The 19,465-nt window shown below is 43.5% G+C and overlaps 1 protein-coding gene and 1 pseudogene across 1 annotated transcript; one reads left to right on the top strand and one right to left on the bottom strand.

Moving 5' to 3' along the window:
* The first annotated feature begins 5,265 nt into the window (after positions 1-5,265).
* On the top strand, positions 5,266-9,380 carry LOC103710277 (annotated as a pseudogene).
* A 717-nt stretch (positions 9,381-10,097) lies between these two features.
* Positions 10,098-14,136, bottom strand: LOC103710231 (receptor-like protein kinase 5). The gene is made up of 2 exons (XM_008795883.4): positions 11,107-14,136; positions 10,098-11,026 (listed from the first exon to the last, which is right to left on the bottom strand). The coding sequence occupies exons 1-2, from the start codon at positions 13,757-13,759 to the stop codon at positions 10,578-10,580; spliced, it is 3,102 nt and encodes a 1,033-aa protein (XP_008794105.2). The 5' UTR covers positions 13,760-14,136; the 3' UTR covers positions 10,098-10,577.
* Between the last annotated feature and the right edge of the window lie 5,329 nt (positions 14,137-19,465).

Raw genomic sequence — 19,465 nt, 5'->3', positions numbered from 1 at the left:
TGCTTCCTTGTAGTTTTGCATGCTTCTTGAACGGCATGCCTGAGTGGTTGGCCAGCATCTTGTGCGTTACATTTCTTCCATGATTGCTGAACTACGCACGGCTTTTTCATTTGATTGGCTTATTGCAAGCAGAGGCAGAATGGAGGCCACACAAGGTAGGGTATTTGCTGCAAAAAAATGGGATCTTTTTCATCTTTACGAGTCAAGTAAAATTTACATGAAATGGTTCGGCTATAAATTTTACTCAAACGTTAGGGTGCACTTCCAGCGGCGTTGTGACAACAACAACAATAGTAAAAAAAAATGTACATATTTGAAATGTTGTAGGCTTCTGAAACGAATCAGCTTTCTGCCAAGAAAACTATTAGGTATGCCAGAACAAACAATTACTGGCATTAGAGTTGTGGGGACTTTTGAGTCCCTTGGAAATTGTCAACAATATCTTTTGCAAAGGAACAACATTGGGTTATATTGGGAACTTAGTATAAGGAATAGGATAGCTTTTAGATTTCTCACTAAAAGAAGGATGTAGTTTAAGTTTCAAGAATAATCACCCGGTAGTCTATTGTTACTCCACACATCACGATTCCACTTCTAGCTATCTCTCTTTCGCTTGCAATTCAATTGATGACATCATACCAGCTAATTTAGTGGTCAGCCTGTATATATAAAAGAATTCCTTCAGCCTATTCTAAGGCAGAAAGCCTTACAATCTCTAAGGATAAAACTAAATTCGAATATCCAGTTATAAATTGAGTCAGTTCAGAATATTTCTTTGAATTAATGCGTACACAAGGTCAAATTAGGATAAATTGAGTAAAATTGAATCTCCATTAGGCCCGACCAATTAGGTCTCTTTGCTCCAAAATTGCGACTAACCTAGTTGGAATCCAAGTCTACAGTTTAGGACTCAACCAACCAAAAGCAATTGGATGTTTGGATCTTGGATGGTAATGTTATATGGTTGTTAAAAAATAGTTATCGGGAATGCTATGGTGACCCGTGTGGGTGTGTATCAAATACTACTTTTTCTCTAATCCTTTTGGGAGAGGCTTTGAATTGTAAAAGCAAACTCGGTTCACGGTCCATGTGGAGTAGCGGATGCTGCAGAGCATAGGTCGATCATGATTTTTATGATTATATTTAAACATCTAACCTAATGAGGATGCTAGAGCTCAAATATAAAGAGCATACGAGGATCCATACGTTCGGTTTAGTCCCTCGTTAATCATTTGTTGGAAAGAATTTAGATAATTATGCTGAGTTAAAAAAAATTCAAGAATACCTTCTGGCTAGTTCTTTTGAATATGTTCTAGATCTTAGTTTCACATTGATCGTGCATCGAAGAAATTTTAGGTTATCACTGCAACAATTTAGTTTCTATACATTCAAGTTTCGTCCGATTAAACCATACCGTCCAGCTTAAATGGGTTCCATCGCTGGCTGGTGCGACCCACCAGGATGGATTGTAATATCTCATTGAACTTTAAGAATGGATTGGGAACAAGAAGAACGGACAGCAATTTCTAATTTGAGCTTAAAAGAATTGAATGGGAACACGAAGCGGGAGAGAATCTCAACCCGTTAATGTTTTCATTTGGACATTAAGCGCATGACTCCCGGGAAGAAGGGGTGTGCTCTTCCTCATTGTTAAAAAGGATGTACTCGAGCTGCATAAATAAAAGCCAGGCCCCATTGCGAGTTGCGTCTTGGAACGAAGCCAGCAACCAACCAGCCGAGAAGCCGCGAGCTGACGGCGCTAAAACCAACATTCCATGCACCAAATTATTCGCACCGCATGGGCCCAGGGCTCGCACCTGTGAGGGCCAACCCACGTGCCACTAGCTCAGAACGCAGAGATGGTGACCCCCAGGCCCCAACGTTGGGTTCCAGTACTGTTCTTCCGTGTCCCCTAGCCCTAGCTTGTTCTCTTTTGCCAACACCGGCCCTTTTAGCACCTAAAATGAATAAAAATATTTGAAAGCCTCACCGTATTGGCTTATTGGTTAGCTATCACGACTCATTGCTTTTAAGGCTGCTTAATTGGCACCTGGGCTTATTTGGTTCGTTACGTAGGGAGCACTCCAGCTCCAGGTAGTGGCCTTAGATATTGCCTCGCAAGATGTTGTTTCTCATCTCTTTTCCTCCTAATTAAATGCTGCCTACTATTATCTACGTACAATGTATGATCAATACGATGCGATGTTTGTCGGACTTCAAAAGAAGGTGGTAACCAATGCTAGCTTATTCTCGCCATTTTAGGCAATCTTGTCTGCTTCTCTGCCTCCCTTTATTTTGCCATTAATCTTTTGGTTACATTATACCTCTTTTTCATTGACTGAAAGCTCAAAGAAAGCAGGGAGGCCTATGTCTAACGTTTCCTTAAAACAGGGGAAAAAAAGAAGAAACAAAAGCTACTTACTTATATTCTTTCCCTTCGTCGGACAAAACCAGGAAGAAGAAAAGTAATTCCACGCACGACCCACAGTTGAATCCTGTGCGCTTTGCAATGAGAGCATTAATTGAGGTCCGGCGCCTGCATTCCCTAGGTTGTTAGGGTCGCAATTATGACCGCCATTCCTATACGTTGGGGAAACAAAGGAGGAAAGAGAACAGCACCATCATGCTCCTCACATGGATGGACAAACTGTCGTCGTACAGTTCTGGTTCCTTTCCTTTCGTCTCAAACACAATCCATTTAAGAAGTCATCCTTTTGTGATGTGTTTTCCTGCTGCTATTGTCTATTGTGTATGGGGTTCCTCTTGGCTTTTCCTGAATCTCAACACCTTTTATCCACCATCATCTTCCCCAACCATGCATGTCCATGCAATGCTATGGGTATGTCTGCCTTGGTTTGGTAAGAAGGCTGGCGCTAATGCTCTTGCATGTGAGGTTTAAAGTGGTTGAGAGAGAGAGAGAGAGAGAGACCTTCATTTAGTGTACACGTTTTTTTTCTCTCAAATTACTTGGCATGGACATGTCTCCCCCACGGGTGGCCTCTACGTGGCCTGTGTTTCCCAATAAGCTCACGTTCTCAGACCATCATGCTTACCCCCTCTTAGGTTGACATATGGGCCCATGCAAACTAGAGAGTGTGTATTTGTAGCTGGAAAGATAGCAAGTACCATCACCAGCTCTAAGGGCGCGGAGTAAGTACCAAAGTCTCATGGTTTCCAACGTGACTTGCACCGAGGCCAAATTAAAAAAAAATAGTGTATCTAAATTCTAAGGGTGCATCTGCATCTGGTCTCACTCAGTGGAAGGGAAACAATCCATTAATTTTTGATGTATATTATGAACCTCGAGTCCTCGGAACTTGGAACCGGACCCACAGGATTCCACTAGGGTTAATTATTGGCGTCTAGCTACTAAGTACGTTTGTTAGTTTATCTGGTACAAAGCCTCATGGAGAAACGAGTCAGGAGTCATCATCGATATAATTCTTTCATGTAGCACATGAAAGAATTATGGTACAACCTGCATTACTTTTGTTTAAGACTTAAAGAGCCGGGAAAAGTTCAGCTTTTATGCAACGTACCCTTTTTTTTGGTCTTGTGAGCAGATGAGCTTCCTAAGGACCATGCATACTATTAGTGATACAAAAAGGTGGCCTTCACACGTGCACTGCATGCTTTTGGTCGTGATCATAACGCATCACTAAGAAATTTGTGGTCCTTGGATGGTCCAAAATGAGCCACCCGTGAATCTCTTGAAACTTCTCGCTCGTAGGTCTCGCGGTGAAAGGAAAAGGTGCCCGCGGAAGTACGATCTCAAGTGCGGAGGAGAGAGATAAGACCAACTCGTCAATTACAGCAATCCAGAGTATGATGTAGATAAGTTGTGGAGTATTAAAATATTTGGAGAGCAGAGAAGAAAGAAAAATATAATTTTATTTTTTTTCACCATGCATATTCGATATATCTTAGAAGTTAAATATATTTGTAGACAGACTCCAAGCAAAAAAAATAATAATAGACTGATATAGAATCAAGCTAATAAAGAAAAACAATACTCACTAATATATGTTGTTATGTAATTTCTCAAATCGTTTTAACAAGATCATGCCGACAAAAAAAAATAATATTGATCGATACAGGATCACGCTGGTAAAGAAAAATAATATTGACAATACAGGATCATGCTAACAAAAGAAAATAATATAAGCTGATACAGATTTTTATATGCTCTCTAAAATTATGCTAACACACCCTTTTGAACTTTTTATATAGTACCATTGGTACTAACTTGAGTTTGAAAACTAGATCACAACTGATGCGACAAATAAAGGAGCTTATGCAGCAAACTGATGTGTTTGATAATACTGACGTAGCTAGATGATGCAGCAGACTAATGCGTCCATTGACACAACTAACTAACATAGTAGGCTGGTGTACCTGACTAACATGACAGATTGACATGTCTGTCGATGTCGCGATTGACTTGTCTGATGATGTGGCAGCAAGAAGATATCTAAAAGATGATAGTTGCAGCGAGAATAGAGCTCAAAAAAAAGGTAACCGAAGGTCGACGATCCTCGTAGACGGAGGCACCATGGAAGAGGGGCAATTGGCTTCGAACTAGATAGTGAAGGAGCAGAATGCAGCAAATAAAATTGAAGTTAGAGAGAATGAGCCCATGCGACGACGAGGAAAGACGATCAAAGATTTGAAGCTGATGAGAAAAGCCATGGAAAAGAGTTGTGGATCGATAGAAATAGAGGATCTTCGGATATTAATCTATCATAAATAGAGAATATGCAGATCTACTAAGGAGATCAATATTGATAAATTAGAAAATAAAGGATATGCGAATCCACCAAAAAATGGAAGATTTTCGGATGTTGATTCATCCGAAAATAGAGATCGATAGATCGACAATGGAGATCTTCAAAGCTTCTTGACATGGTAACGATGGCCACAACAAAAACGGAAAAGATGATGGCGGCAGATTAGGTGATCGGTGGCTCTGATACCATGTTAAAATATTTGCAAAAAAATAAGAAAAAGATAGAAAGAAAACAGTAATTTTATTTCTCTATTCCGTCATATTTGTTACATCCTAGGGGTTATATATACTCGTGTATAGACTCCATTTTAAAAAAATAATATAGGTTAATAAAGAATCATGCCAATAAAAAAAAAACTTGCTGATATAAGTTGTTTTGTGATTCCTAAAATTATGCTGACAAAAAAAATAATACTGACCGATACAAAATCATGCTAACAAAAAAAATAATACTATACTAACATGGAGAAAGAGAGATAATGGACAGAGATTTAGATGAGGTAACCTTCACTTAATTGTGTTCTTCAATGTGTGCCGACCGCATGCTTGCAACCATTCCAGATATTTTCACAACTGGAAGTCATATAGAAAACTTGACTGTTTTATTTCAGGCATTTGTCAATATCGTTCCTTAACAAAGCTTAACCTAGTAATTTAATAGTTGTTGATCCTCGTTTGTGGCATTGGATTCCTCGGTGTAAATAGTTGAGAGAAAACCTCTACGAGAACATTGGAGAGACGTAGTTAATTTTTATTGTTACAAAGAGAATTTCATCAAATGAGAATGGTCCATGTATAGACTCCAAGATCGAACATGCACTGCTTCTTTAGTTACTACTGTTTGTCATGTAATATTCTTATGTAAAGCTAGAAAGCCTCACGGAATTTCTCTTAATAGGGCCATTCTTTTCCCTTAGGTCCTCTCTCTCTCTCTCATTCACTTGCAAAAAAGAAAGGGCCATTGGCTTATCTGAAGTGTTTGATAAGACCTAGAGATTTGGCTCATTACTTGATGGTGGTGGTTGTCCCGAGTGCTGTCGAGGGTCCCAAATTAGATTCGGTGGGCTTCGAGGATGTGGCTCTGCCACTGGTGTCCATCAGAGTGCTCTTGTCACATACAAAGCAATTGACTTGAGCCTGACCCGAGCCTTGCTGTGTGAAAATCCGTGTGAATACTTTGCCCTTGGCTTGTTGCTTGTGAGGTGACGTTGATTGGCTCCTTGTGCCTTTAGAACTGCATCTGCACTGTAATTTTGGTCGCGTTGGAAATTGAGCACCCATGGACTTTTGTTCATTCGTACTGCCTTCATTTGTTTTAAGATTATTTTAGGAACCAATTTCTATTATAATTCTTGTAATATTCTTAAGTAGTCTCCATTTTATCTGTCTAAAGCACGCGCGCACGCGCACAGAGCTTCAGCAAAGGTCACACCGTCCGCTAAGCTTTTTACTTGTCCAGCTCACATTATTCCAGCGCTGATTTCAGTACTTTAGTCATGTCCAATCCTGCCTTGGAAGCATATTGAGCCTGTCGTTTGTAACTTTCCGTTTGAATTATTACTTTGTTGTTTATCCTCAAATATGATTGAAGCATATTACCCCTTACTTACCATTCAATTATCATGTAGTCCTAAAAAAAAAACAAAAAGTACAGAAAAAAAAACTACAGAACAGATCAGCCCCATTTTTGATCTGTGCCTCAGCTGCAATCAACCTCCTTAATGTCTGAAAAATTACAACTTTATTTTCTTTCGACTACAGCTCTTATTCTTCGTCTTATGCCTTTCAACAGATTATATTATGCTTTAGAGAAAATACCAGACGTGGTATGAAATTAGTCGAGGAAAATTAGCTGTTTGCTATTTCAAAAACTCTCTCAAGCTAGACTCTTCTATGAAATTTAAAGCTTGCGACCATTCTAAATTTTGGTTTTTTTTTAAAAGTCTCATTTGAATGTGGGAAGGAATACAACAACTTGGTCTTTTGAGATCGGCAAAATAAAGCTCTTTATATTAAAAAGAGGCTACCATAGCAGAAAAGTGTTGGCCTGGGAATCCTTGTGAAATTGCTTGGAACTTTCAGGCAATGAATGCTCTTACTTGTTGGTATAGATGAAGTTTTTTCTTCTACTGCTTTTTCTTATGAGCATCAATATTTTCTGCCCTAATTATCAGACAGTTAGTTTGGAGTCATTTAGCTTCTTTTTCTTGCATCTGTTCTTCTTCTTTCTTGACAATGTAACTGTCTGCCTCTCATTTCTGTTGTAAATACGATTAATCTTTAATGAAAGCCGGATGGCTTTTTTGGCCTCCTTTTACATAAAAAAAATATTTTGTTGTTTATAACTCAAAATGACGTTCAGCTATGTTATATTTTCAAAATATTATTTTTAGCTAAATATTATTATATTTATCTTAGAATTACCATAAGCATCAAATGCTGTTCCAGTTATTTGGGTTTAACAATGTGGATCTTCGATCATCACACATTTCTATTTACTGCTATCGACGAATTTATATTGAAATTGTTAAGATAAAAGATCATCAGATTCCAAAACCAATGAGAGTGCTGAAAAGTGGTTTCTATAAGAGTTATAGCATTAGTGTAATGCAATCACGCGCCCTTGGCTCAAGTCTTGTACAGTTATTTCTCTATCCTTCAGCGACTTTTACCTAGTAATAAACCGGGCCGAGTAATATATGGGCCTAACAAATGCCTAGCGGACAGTGGACGCTGTGCTCGCCATTTACTTAAAGCTGACACCTATCAGGATTGGCCCAAGTTTGGTCGAATCCGGCCCTGCCCCGCCCATTCAATACCCTGACAAGGCTCATGGTCTTAAAGCTAAGCAGCAACTTCTTAAGCAACTCCTCACTGCTCCGTGAAAGGCAAGGCCCAACATAGCAAACAAAGCTAAAGCCAGATCCAGGACAAGCCTAGACCATCACTAGAAGGCCGAGGGATAAGCCTCCTCTGTTATTTTAATGCGTATTGGGTAAATATAACTAGAAAAATATAAAAATATATCATGATTTTTTTTTAAAGAATATTAGATTCATTGGATGTAAAATCGGCGGATTGGTATTGATTGTGTTAACCTGTCGATTGTGTGTTCGCACAATTGGTAAATCGTGTCAGCTTGAATTTAAGTGTGTTAACATGTTGATTGTGTCATCTTAAAGACTAGTTTTCATATTTATTAAACGGGCAATACAAGCTGACCTATTCTACATGTCTGCTAAAGCCTGGGTTGGAATTATTATCTTGTAAAATGGGTCGAGGTTAGGTTGATAATTTTGTCATAATATTGGCCCAGCAACTTAACATCAACTTGTCCTAACTTGGCCCATTTCTGTTCCTCCTTTGTCCGAGTCAAATCTTATAATAGTCTTTTTCTAAGTTGTAATAGATTTCATAGTTGGAAAAAGAAATCATAATAAGAATTACAGCTTCTAGTAAGTTTAAAGACTCAAAATGATCTAAAGCTTCTAGTAATTCGTGAATCGTGAGAGAGTTACTAGACCTTATATGATGCTTGTACTGCATTGCAGGTTATTAACATGGAATGGGGTAACTTCCAGTCACCTCATCTTCCTATCATAGAATATGATCAAGAGTTGGATCTTGAAAGTTTAAATCCTGGTGAACAGGCGTGTATTCTGCCATATCTTTGAGCAGTCCCATTTAATGTGCGGTTTGATGTTATATTAATCTTACATATTCGATGTCCATTTTCAATATTGTCAGATCTTTGACAAAATTTCGGGAACGTACTTAGGAGAAATTGTACGTGGAGTCCTATTGAAGTTGGCTGAAGAAGACAGCCATTTTTGGTGACGCTGTTCCACCTAAACTTTTTGCTTCTTTTATGCTATGCTAAGTCCTTATTCATCCACAGCCACTTCCGAGTTACTCCGGTTTCTTCTTCATATTCTTATTCTGGCGCACAGTGGTCCATGATTATTTAAAATGCCATAGTTTCTTCCTGAAAGTTACTTTGTAATCTTATCATCTCATATGGGAAATAGTGGATACTCTTAGATGCACTTTGAATTGTCCAGCTTGAATCAGATACTTCCTGTCAGTGTTAGGTTGTAGAAATGGTGCCCTGATAGTTAACTAATCTCGAGCTATGGGATGTGCAGGACCCCGGCAATGTCTGCCATGCATCATGATGCAACAACGTCTGATCTGAGAATATTTGGGAACAAGTTGAACGATATCTTAGGGGTATTGTCTCTCGTCTTTGGTTTTTGACCCTGAGCTCTCCAAATGTGCAAGAACTTTGCTTAACCTTGTGTACTCTCAAATGTTCAGATCACTGAAACCTCCCTGGAAACACAAAACCTAATTGCTGAGATCCGTGAGATCGTCGCAAAGCGTGGGGCCCGCCTGGCCGCTGCAGGGGTAGCGGGTGTCCTCAAGAAGCAGGGGAGGGACACTGCTGGTGGTGACGAGCAGCGGGAAGGTGGTCGCCATGGATGGGGGGCTGTTCGGGCACTGCACTGTATTCAGCAAGCGCTTGGACAGCAGCACTCTTAGAAAGGTGCATGGTGAAGGAGGCGTCCCGGTATATCATCGTCAGGCACGCTAATCATGGTTCCCGCATCGGAGCTGCATGAAAAAGTTGATGTGTATTACTTAGCTATGTAATGTATGTATTGGATCACTGCTGAGTGTGTATCAAAAAAGCCGATAAGTATGTTTCAATCAGCTATGTAGTGTGTACCGGTAAATATGATATTTCGAAAACTATGTATAATTTTGTTTGGAGATGTGTGTTGGATTACTAAACGACTAATTTACTAAGTATGGATCATCTGGCCATGTACTGTGAATATTATAAAGTCTGATAACTGCGTATTAATTCATCTAGAGGTGTATATTAACTTGCTAGATAATTAATTTGCTTGATATATATTATTTTGCTATATAATATATAGTGATAAAAAGCATGTTTTGAAAATAAGAAAGAAAGACAGCATTTTTTTTTGTATTCACGAGACTAACGACTCTATTAGTAAGAAATTTTTTTATTTTTTTATTTTTTAGATAAATATTAGAAAAAATATGATAAAATAGGAAACACATTCCATACTTCATTGTCTAGTGCCCGCCCAAATATTTTTTGTTTCTCTGCGGGCGGCATCTAAAAGAGTAACGAGGTTGATGTCTCAAGCACATTAAATGCAGGAGCTGGAAGCGAGGATATGATGAAACTGCGGCCTGCCAACTTTCCTCTTCTTTTTGAGAGTCATCTTGTAGCTAGCTTTTCATTTTTCATCATGTCTAAAGTTTTGCATCTCATTAATAAAGGGGAACTGAACTAGCTCTTATATATTTACTTGGAGCTAATGGTTCTGAATTCTCTTTGTTACATATGCAGTATTAATGAGATGATAAAAGTGCCAAAGTATTTGGAGGATAAATCATGAGTACATCTATAAACAAATATTGTTACAGAAATACATACAGGTAAAGACAGCCCATCTCTTTGGGCAAGTGTTAAACCGCCCTTAGCGGCCGCTCATCTTATGGGTTGAGGGTGCGTCTTCCGTGCTGTTCAGATACTCTCCAGTCACCGAAAGGTCCCGTTCAATCATCCACCATTGATTTAATCATGTTAAGGGGGTGATTGGACAGGGCCGAGCATGCTGTATGTGGTTTCTCTCTGCCTGCGTGGGCATTGGCCCAGCATGCAGTGGTCCGACGCTGATCCAGCGCGAAGGGCACCATGCAACAAAGGAGGAAACTCCCCCGGCACAGAGAACAAGATGTGAAGCAGTCACACCTAAACTAGACCTGCCAAATAATTGTGATCTTCTCTTTCGCTTGCTTCTGACAGGCTTTGACGCCGGCTACCCTTCTTGGTTTGCAGAAAGGGAGCTGCATCGAACTGGCCGTGAAGCAAATTTCGAGGCCTCAGCCTTCTATCCCACTTTGCTAGGACTTGCGACACCTCTTTCATTGAAGGCCTGCATGAAGGCGTTCTTCCTGTGCAGAACAGGCCTAGCCTGAAGACCACTTCTATCTCGTCAAAGTAAAGCAGGGGATCTCGAATCTCCTCGTCTATGATATCAATCACCCTACCACCCTCCTGGTAATGGCGCCATGCCCACTCTGCAAGGCATTCGTGCTCACCCCCATCGTTGGCTCCCCTTCCTGTTACCAGCTCCAAAAGGACCACCCCGAAACTGAACACATCCACCTTCTCATTGACCTTCCTCGAGTATCCACACTCTGCAAGCAAAACGCACATCAATTACCCATAAAGCCCATCATTTTACGTCTGGGAGAATGATCGAAGAATGATTAATTACCTGGAGCCATATATCCGAAAGAGCCTGCTACAGCCGACACGCTTTCGGGGTCGCCGCCTTTAACCAGCATCCGAGCCAGACCGAAGTCTGCGATCTTGGCACCGAATTCTGCATCCAGTAGTATGTTGCTGGACTTCACATCTCGATGCACTATGGGCGGGGAGCAATCATGATGCATGTAGCAGAGCCCCCGTGCTGCTCCGATCGCGATCCCCAGCCTCGTCGGCCAATCCAACGGATCAGAACGCTCCGAGCCCCTATCGATTCTCTGCAATTTGTGCAGCCACTGGTGCAGGCTTCCATTCTCCATGTACTCGTACACCAGCAACTTGGAGTCGTCATTTGAGATGCAGCACAAGAGCTTCACGATATTGGCGTGCCGGATGGAGCCCAAGATCTCAACTTCCGCCTGGAACTCCTTTTCCAGCTTGGAGTCCAGCTTTCTGCGGTTCCATATCTTTTTGACGGCCACGATCTCCTCTGCACGATCTCTGAGGACGACCCGGTAGACCATCCCCGATCCACCGCTCCCGATCGAGTTCCTTTCGGTGAGCCCAGGGACGATGTTGTGCTCGGTGAAATCCAGAGAATGGAATGACGTGAGCTTCCACGAGGCGAGATCATCGCCGTCCATCCTCCTCCGGCGGTGCTCTCTCACCATCGAGTGACCTATCACCACCACGGCCAAGAAGCAGGCCGCACCGAGGACCACAAAGAGGACGAGGAGCCCCTTTGAGAGCTTATCTGAGTCGTTTGATCGGTATCCGCACGTGTGGAGATTCTTGATGGAGTTGGATGACGAGCAGAGGCCGGGATTGGCCAGAAAGCTACGCTCGTACGCTTGGTTCTGCAGCGAGGTCGGGATCTCTCCGGAGAGTTGGTTGGAGGAGAGGTTGAGGAAGTTGAGCGTCAGGTTGCCGATCGCCTGCGGGATCTCGCCGGAGAGCTGGTTGCCGGAGAGGTCGAGGGAGGTCAGCACCGGGAGCGATCCGAGCGCTGCCGGGATCTCACCGGAGAGACGGTTCTTGCTGAGATTGAGGTTGACGAGGGAAGTCAATAACGAGACCGCCGGCGGGATCGATCCCGAGATCTGGTTTCCGCCGAGGAAGAGGATCTGGAGCCGGGATATACCAGCTAGTGTTCCCGGGATCTCGCCGGAAAACAAATTGTTGCTCGCCCTGAACACCGCCAGTTTCTTCGCGGTCGACGGGATCTTGCCGGAGAATCTATTGTTTTGCATCTCCAACCGTGTTAGATTCCATGGGAGCTCGTCTGGAAGAGTGCCGGAAAGGGCATTATCGTGGATGATGACGGTGGTCAGGTTAACAGCCGACCAGATTCCTGTGGGGAAGTCGCCGGAGAATGCGTTCCTGTAGAGCTGAATGTTATCCAGAGTCGAGCAGTCGCCGAGAGACGCCGGCACCTCACCGGCGAAGTTGTTATCGAACACGTTCAGCGAGGTCAGAGCCTTGCCGGCGCAGAGATACTCCGGCAACTTGCCGGAAATGTTGTTCCACTGGACTTCAAGATTCAACAGTCGGGAGTGCTTTCCTAATTCCGGTGGCAAAACCCCCGTGAGATTGTTGCCGAAGAGCCGGATGTCTTGCAGGTTCGGGAGCGATCCGATGCTTGCCGGAATCTCACCAGATAAGCGATTGTAGTACATGAATAGAATAGAGAGGTTCTTGAGCTTTCCGATATCCTCCGGTATGGATCCAGTCAGCTGGTTGATGGAGACGTCGAGCTGGACCAGACTCAAGGCTCTGATCGTTCCACTGATCTCGCCGGAGAATTTGTTAGCAAATAGATAGAGCTCCTTTAGCTTCTCCAGCTTCCAGATCCAGCCGGGAATTGTTCCATTGAGAGAATTCCACGCCAAGTCTAGGTGCTCCAGTTCGACCAAATTCCCCAAAGACTCCGGGATCTCACCAAAAAGATTCATTTTTGTCATCCAAAGGTAGCTCAATTTGGCCATTTTCCCAAATTCTGAAGGAATTCTCGCAGGGGTGAAGGGGTTGTAAGCGAGAGTGAGGGTCTCCAGAGCAGAAAGGTTGCCCAGTTCAGCTGGGAACGAGCGGTTGAAGAGATTGTTGTCGAGGAGCAACGACCGGATGGCCGGAAGCCGACAGATCGAGGGGGGAATGTTGCCGGTGAAATTGTTACCAGACAAGCGGAGATCGGAGAGACGGGAAGACATTCGGTAGATATCGGCAGGGATCTCGCCGATGAAGAGGTTCTCAGAGATGTCCAAGTACTCGAGATTGGAGCAGTTGTAGAGGATAGTGGGGAAAGGTCCTGAGAGATCGTTATCATGGAGATCGAGAAGAGAGAGGTTTTTAAGGTCACAGATGGCCGGAGATATCGGTCCTGTGATGCTTTGTTCCCCGAGCGATATGTCAGTAACGGAGCCATTAGTGCAGAGGATGCCGTCCCAGTTGCAGTGGTCACCGGCGGCGCCGCCGGAGTTACTCCAAGAGCTAAGAGCGGGAGGGTTTCCCCAGTCGGCCTTGATCTTTAGGAGAGTTCGTTTGTCGTCTTCCTGCGACGTCCTTTGGGAGGTGGATCTGGGAAGGAGACACGTGGACAGGAGGAGGGGGAGCAAGCAAATGGAGGGAAGGGCGTGGATGGATGGAGATCCGGACCTTGGCGCCATCTAAGGTCTCAGTTTGGGGTTGCTCGACTTGAAGAGTAGCAACCTGTTCGGTTCTTATACAATTTTGGCTTGCTACAGGTGTTCTTAGTGGCGATGATGACGGGGCCTTGTGGGGTCACAAGGATTTTGACCGTCGGATTAATGGTCCTCGGGAGCAGGTTTTTAACTATTGGGCGCAAAAAAGAATGACCAGCCCTCGGGATGGTCAATGAGGTAGGTGGCTATCCTCGGATCGTGTCGTCCCTGGATATCTTCTAGATAGGGTTGGGTGGTCTAGCCCAGCGCCGTAAGTGAAATGGCAATAGCTATTGAATGATGTTCGGTTACTAATTTTCAGTTGGCTTAAAAATATCATTTTATTTGGTGAACCGGGATAAAATCAAATGGCAACCTTATTTTCTTTCTCGGTACATCGGTATACTCAATTACCAAGCATGCAGGCAAGGAGCCGACCCTTTAGCACAATGGGTTAGGCATCAGTCCATAAGAAGTCACATGATTGGCTACCATAACCTTTTCACCATAATGGCAAATGACAATAGTTACATGTCACAATAATCATCATTTTATTTGAAGGGCAAATATAATAACCAAATTTTTTTTTGAAACAATGAATGATGTTCATGTTTGCTTTGGGAACCGTGCACGACCGGCGATGGCCGAAAAAGTGAGCAAGACGGTGGGCGGATCAGCTACCGGTGGGAGCCGAGGACCGCCGGCACAGAGCAATAAGAAGGGAGGCCGAGCGAAGTCGGGGGGATGGGCTACGCACTGGATCTCGGAGGAAGATGTGGAGAATCTCTGGCAGCATTTCACAGCAGTCCTCAAACTACCGGAGGAGACAATTGAGACGTCGAGAAAGGCTTGGGAAGACCTGTCGGTGGTCGTCCAGAGTCTTGGCCGTTGAGTTCTAGCGGAATAGGTAGCCTAGGACGTAGCACTCCGGGAGAAAATAGAGCACGACGTGGAGGCTGTGCCGGACCACTTGGCTCTTTGCTTCAAGACAGTGGCTGACCAGGACCATCGCCCTAACTGGCGGCCACTGGGTGGTGGACCAGGACCATCGCCCTAACTGGCGGCCACTGGGCAGCTGTTAGCCATGGAGTTATGAGATCCCAACTTTGTTCCGGGGTTGGACGCGATGAAGATGACGATGGTCTGGATTCGGCTGCCGAAGCTTCCGATGGAGTACTGGGCGAGTGAGACTATACTGCAGATCGCCACGGTGGTCGGCCGACTACTGGCCATCGATGGAATCGTGGAGCAGCAGAGGACGATGGGATTCATAAGAGGTCAAGGTGGCCATCGACGCCACCGTATCACTGCTGCCTGGAGTCCAGACCAAGGGTAAGGCTAGGATTCTGTGGCAGCCCTTTGTTTATGGCTGTAGGTGAATCGGGTATGCCGAAGTGGCCTGCAAGTTTCTAGCATCGACGGTGGAGGGGGATGTCTAGGAACAAACATGGTCCCCTGCTCCCATGGTGGTTGAGACAAGTGGAGACTAGGGGGTGGTGGTGAGCACGACTCGAGCTCTGGCGAAAAAGCTCGACGGCTGATCTTCGGCCCTTAGTTGGTGGCTACAAGGATCTGATCACCGCGAGCTATGAAAGGGTCGTCGCGGTCGAGGAAGACGGCTGAGTCAACTCCCAAGTCATCCTCTTCAAGGCCGCAGTCCCTTCCTAACCAGTCAAGTTCCTTTGGCTCACCATCAGACTCAGACGGGCAGCAGAAGGTGGCGCGACGGTGCTCTTCTATAAAGGATCGGCTGGCCGGTGAGGGTGCTGACTCGTGAACTAGGTCTGGGGTTACTTATGGCAGCCATCGAGTCAAGTCGAGTTTCGACCCGTTGAATGACTTGGTTGACTCGGCGGATGACTCGAGCAAAGTTGGGCCGGCCACTGTGCAGGCCGACCCAGAGGTGATGATGGTTGACGCGGGCCTGGGCCTGTTGAATAAGAGGCCCAAGAGCCTAGTGACTGGGTCGGCCGGGTGGGCCTAGGCCTAACAGATTTGGGCTAGTTCGATGGCATGCACCGAGCTTCCCGGGCAAATTGGCCAAGCACGCCCAAGTCACCCGAGTTGGTGACTCGGTTCGAAAAGGGCCCGGGCGAATGAGAGTTGGCAGCCGCCCTAGCACTGGTGTCCTCTCCGGCGAGAGGGTCTCCTGCTCCTGCAACCCCCGACTCTTCTCCGACATCACTGAGGGTTTCGCCTACTCGTTCCCCCAAGGCCGATTGGGCCCTTGCGACGCCGGGTGACAATGCCCTAACCAGTCTAGACTCAGTGGCGCCAGTTTCTTGTTCGGCTGGGGAAGCAGCAGTGCCGACGACCGGGAAGGGGTCTGATGGTAGCGGGTTAGTGGCTGGCTGGCCGAACTCGGGCCTGCCTGCATTGTGGGTGAAACATCGATTGGTGGTGAGGAAGGCCATGGCGGCCATTTTGGGAGGTGGTGCAAGAAGAGAAGATGATGATGGAGTTGGTGATGGATTGACCCAGGTTGGTGATGGACCGGCCTAACTAGGTGATCATGGCAGTGGGACCCCGGGTGGCGAGGTACAGGGTCCGGATTTATTTGGATGTAAAGCGCTTTCGAAATTTGTTACTTTTTGATTTATTTGGATGTATTCAAGATCTATATGAGCCATTCATTAGAGCCCCAAAAAAAAAAAAAAAAAAAAAAAAAGATGCTCACAAGGGTCTACAAGTAGACACTATTGCCGTTAAAAAAATCTTAGTGATTTATTGAAGGGAAGCATTGAGGCCTTATCTTTTCCACTCACCAACCCACTTAATCTTTTGACTTGAAATTGAATCACACAAAATGCTCTACTTTCAAAGAAGCAATCATGCTCCGTTTTTTTTTTTTTTATCATGGAATGTTACCCACAACACCCACTGCCGTCAAAAGTCATTAGTGGCACAACGGAATTGCTTCCCATAGCTGATGGTAAAAAGTGGTTCAAAGCATTCTTTCATTGCTTCTTAATGGGGACACTTGCACTCCAATCTACCTACTTGGTGTAATCATAGCAGCTATTATAGGTGGTGTGGTCCATTGGCACTACAGATTTTTACATCAACCTCCTAGATCTAGTTTAGGGTTAGCCACCTATCCAACAATGTGCGATATGCACACGGATTTCGAGATTCCTTTTAATCTATAAAAATTTGCCAAAACTTATCTCTCAACTCATGTAACAGTACACAATCTTTTTTTTCCAACAATTTTGGGTTTGATTTTGAGCCTCTTGTTTAGTCGGCACTACATAATAGTGTCTAAGCTTATTTCATCTAAGTGTACTAAAATTTTAGCCCACCAGCCTTGCTGAACGACAGCTAGATTCAAATCACTCCTCAACAACAACAACAAAAGAGAGAGAGCGAGCCAGAGGTACATCTATTTCCCCAACGATCAGACCAAAATAGGAAAAAAAATACTGCCACAAAAATTTAAATTAAGAAGGACCAAACAAAATGGCAGTCAATCGAACGATATATTATCACTAACGAATGGCACGAATCACATGGTCCACGTGTCAATGCGTGCACGGTAGGCCCCTGATGAGCATTTTCCACATGGAAGCTTCCACAGGGGCGATCAATCATAGGCAATCCATGAATGCCATGGCATCCACGTGAAGGTTCAGCTATATTTATTCGCTTCCGTGGCGATCTTCTACCGAAGGGGTTTGGGTGTTTGCTGTCTGGAGCCAAGGGCACCGCATCGTTTGATGCGGACCCATAGGCTAGCCGTGTTCATTGACCCAAAAATGTGAACACAATGTCCATCACGGTGCGCATTTAATGACAAAATTGTGGAAAAGAGAGAGAGAGGAGGTGCTCGGCGTCAAAAGAAGGACCCATGAAGGAACCATGGGTAGTCTTAGAAAAAGTACAGCAATTAGGCTGTGACTGGGGGTCATTGGAGCCCCTTCATCACGTACAGCGACATGTAGCAACTCGGATTACTGATTGATGGCAACTAGGGATTCTGACTGGTGGTTTGTTAAAGTTCCTCTATTAGGTACAGTGCTCTTGGTCTCATGAAGTAGTCTTGGGCTCAAGTGTCGTGCCGTGCCGTGCATGCAGGGTTTCTAAAGTTCGGGTATACGTATTTACTTATTTTTCAGAATATGATGGATACTAAAAAGCTGACAAAGGCTGGGTGTAAGTATTAGCCACTACTAAACATTAAAAAGATATGGGAGCCTGTAGAGCTTGAGATGAAGCATTCGAAGCCTAGAGTTGTTAAGCAAGTGAACTGTTTATCAGCAGATGTTTGCCTCAAAAGTTGTCTCGCATTCGGCTAATCAAGCTGGTAAACAAGCTAACTTAGAATTAGGCTCGGCTAGCTAAAACTTATCCTGGTTAAGCTTTAAACAAAACGTAATTATTAAAAAATATCATATATAATTACTTGTTATTTATAAAAAAAACATCTCTATATTTATTTATAAAGACTAGTATGACTTGCAATAAGAAATATATTTTCATGTATGTATAAAGACATATGGGTGAAAATTAGCTCAAAAAGTGTATTTTTGTATGTACGTACGTACATACATACGTATGTATATAATGAAGCTTCAAAAGATATTATTTTTCTGATGCACTCACGCTAAATAAAAGATCTGGCCCAGGCTTGGTGACCCTTAATAAATTTTGACCGGTTATCCAGATTCTGTGGAAATTTTCAATGGACCCCATCGATGCCTATTGCCCGACTCTAACGTCAGATAATCCTGAGCCTTATATTAGTCTGAAATAAAAGAGAAAAACAGAAAAATGTCCATTCCGATCCTTACGAGTTCGCTTCTTCTTTTTTTTTCATTTTTTGTGGAGAGTAGGTATACCAGAAGCCCACTATTGACTCGACATTTAGTTAGGTGGTCATGTTATGGGATATATAATGAAGGAATGATGTGATGGCTATCAAGTCCCAAACAACTATGGACCCTATATCTCATATTTTTGGGAACCTTTAGGTGGTCGCACCTACAAAGCATGTAAATTATCATTTCATCATTTATAATCCACTGTGCAGAGAAGCAACGTATTCTCACTATTTACCGAGCCATAAACGTATCTCATCTCCAACAAATCTATGCAGCAGATGCAATTAACATGCTTACCAAATAAAAGAGAGGTAAGAAATTAGATGATAATAATAATATTTTAAATAACAACAAGAGTTTGTGTTGAAAAAAGATAGACAATTCTTCCACAACACCCAAACTAGCCTCCTATTTTTGAAGTTGCAGGAAGATGGACTTAACCTCAAAGCCTAGCCATAACCAACCAAGTCATGATCTGGCCCATGCAAGTCCATAGTTCGATGTCAAGGCCTAGCCATCTCTCAGAAAACGGGCCATGACAAACTTGAAGTGCTCTAATTAAGCACGACAAAGTCTACAATGCGACTTGAGGTGTTTAGACATTACAAATTTATTGCTATTAAAAAGATCAGTCTGTTTGTGAGTTTTTTTAATATTATACTAGATTATTTCTATGGATAAGTTCTTACAACCCGGATCAAGAACTTTTGAAGATTAGTTCAGATCTCTAAATTTGCACCCACCCCCCTTGCATGTGATTGATGACATAATTTTTATCATGTCAGTGAAAACAAAGAACCCATCCTATGGTTAGGTTATAAGCAAAATAGCTAAAATGTCAGGGTGCCTTTAATACAATTAAAACCTTTAT

The sequence above is a fragment of the Phoenix dactylifera genome, chromosome 9, assembly GCF_009389715.1.
Source record: "Phoenix dactylifera cultivar Barhee BC4 chromosome 9, palm_55x_up_171113_PBpolish2nd_filt_p, whole genome shotgun sequence".
Classification (NCBI taxonomy): domain Eukaryota; kingdom Viridiplantae; phylum Streptophyta; class Magnoliopsida; order Arecales; family Arecaceae; genus Phoenix; species Phoenix dactylifera.
The sequence above is the reverse complement of the archived record's forward strand: the minus strand, read 5'-3'. Positions and strand labels throughout refer to the sequence as shown.

Excerpts from the sequence above, each read along its gene's own strand:
- LOC103710231 (XM_008795883.4), bottom strand. The coding sequence starts at position 13,759 with ATGGCGCCAAGGTCCGGATCTCCATCCATCCACGCCCTTCCCTCCATT. Across the intron at positions 11,027-11,106 it reads TTTCGGATATATGGCTCCAG|AGTGTGGATACTCGAGGAAG; the intron begins GTAATTAATCAT and ends TTTTGCTTGCAG.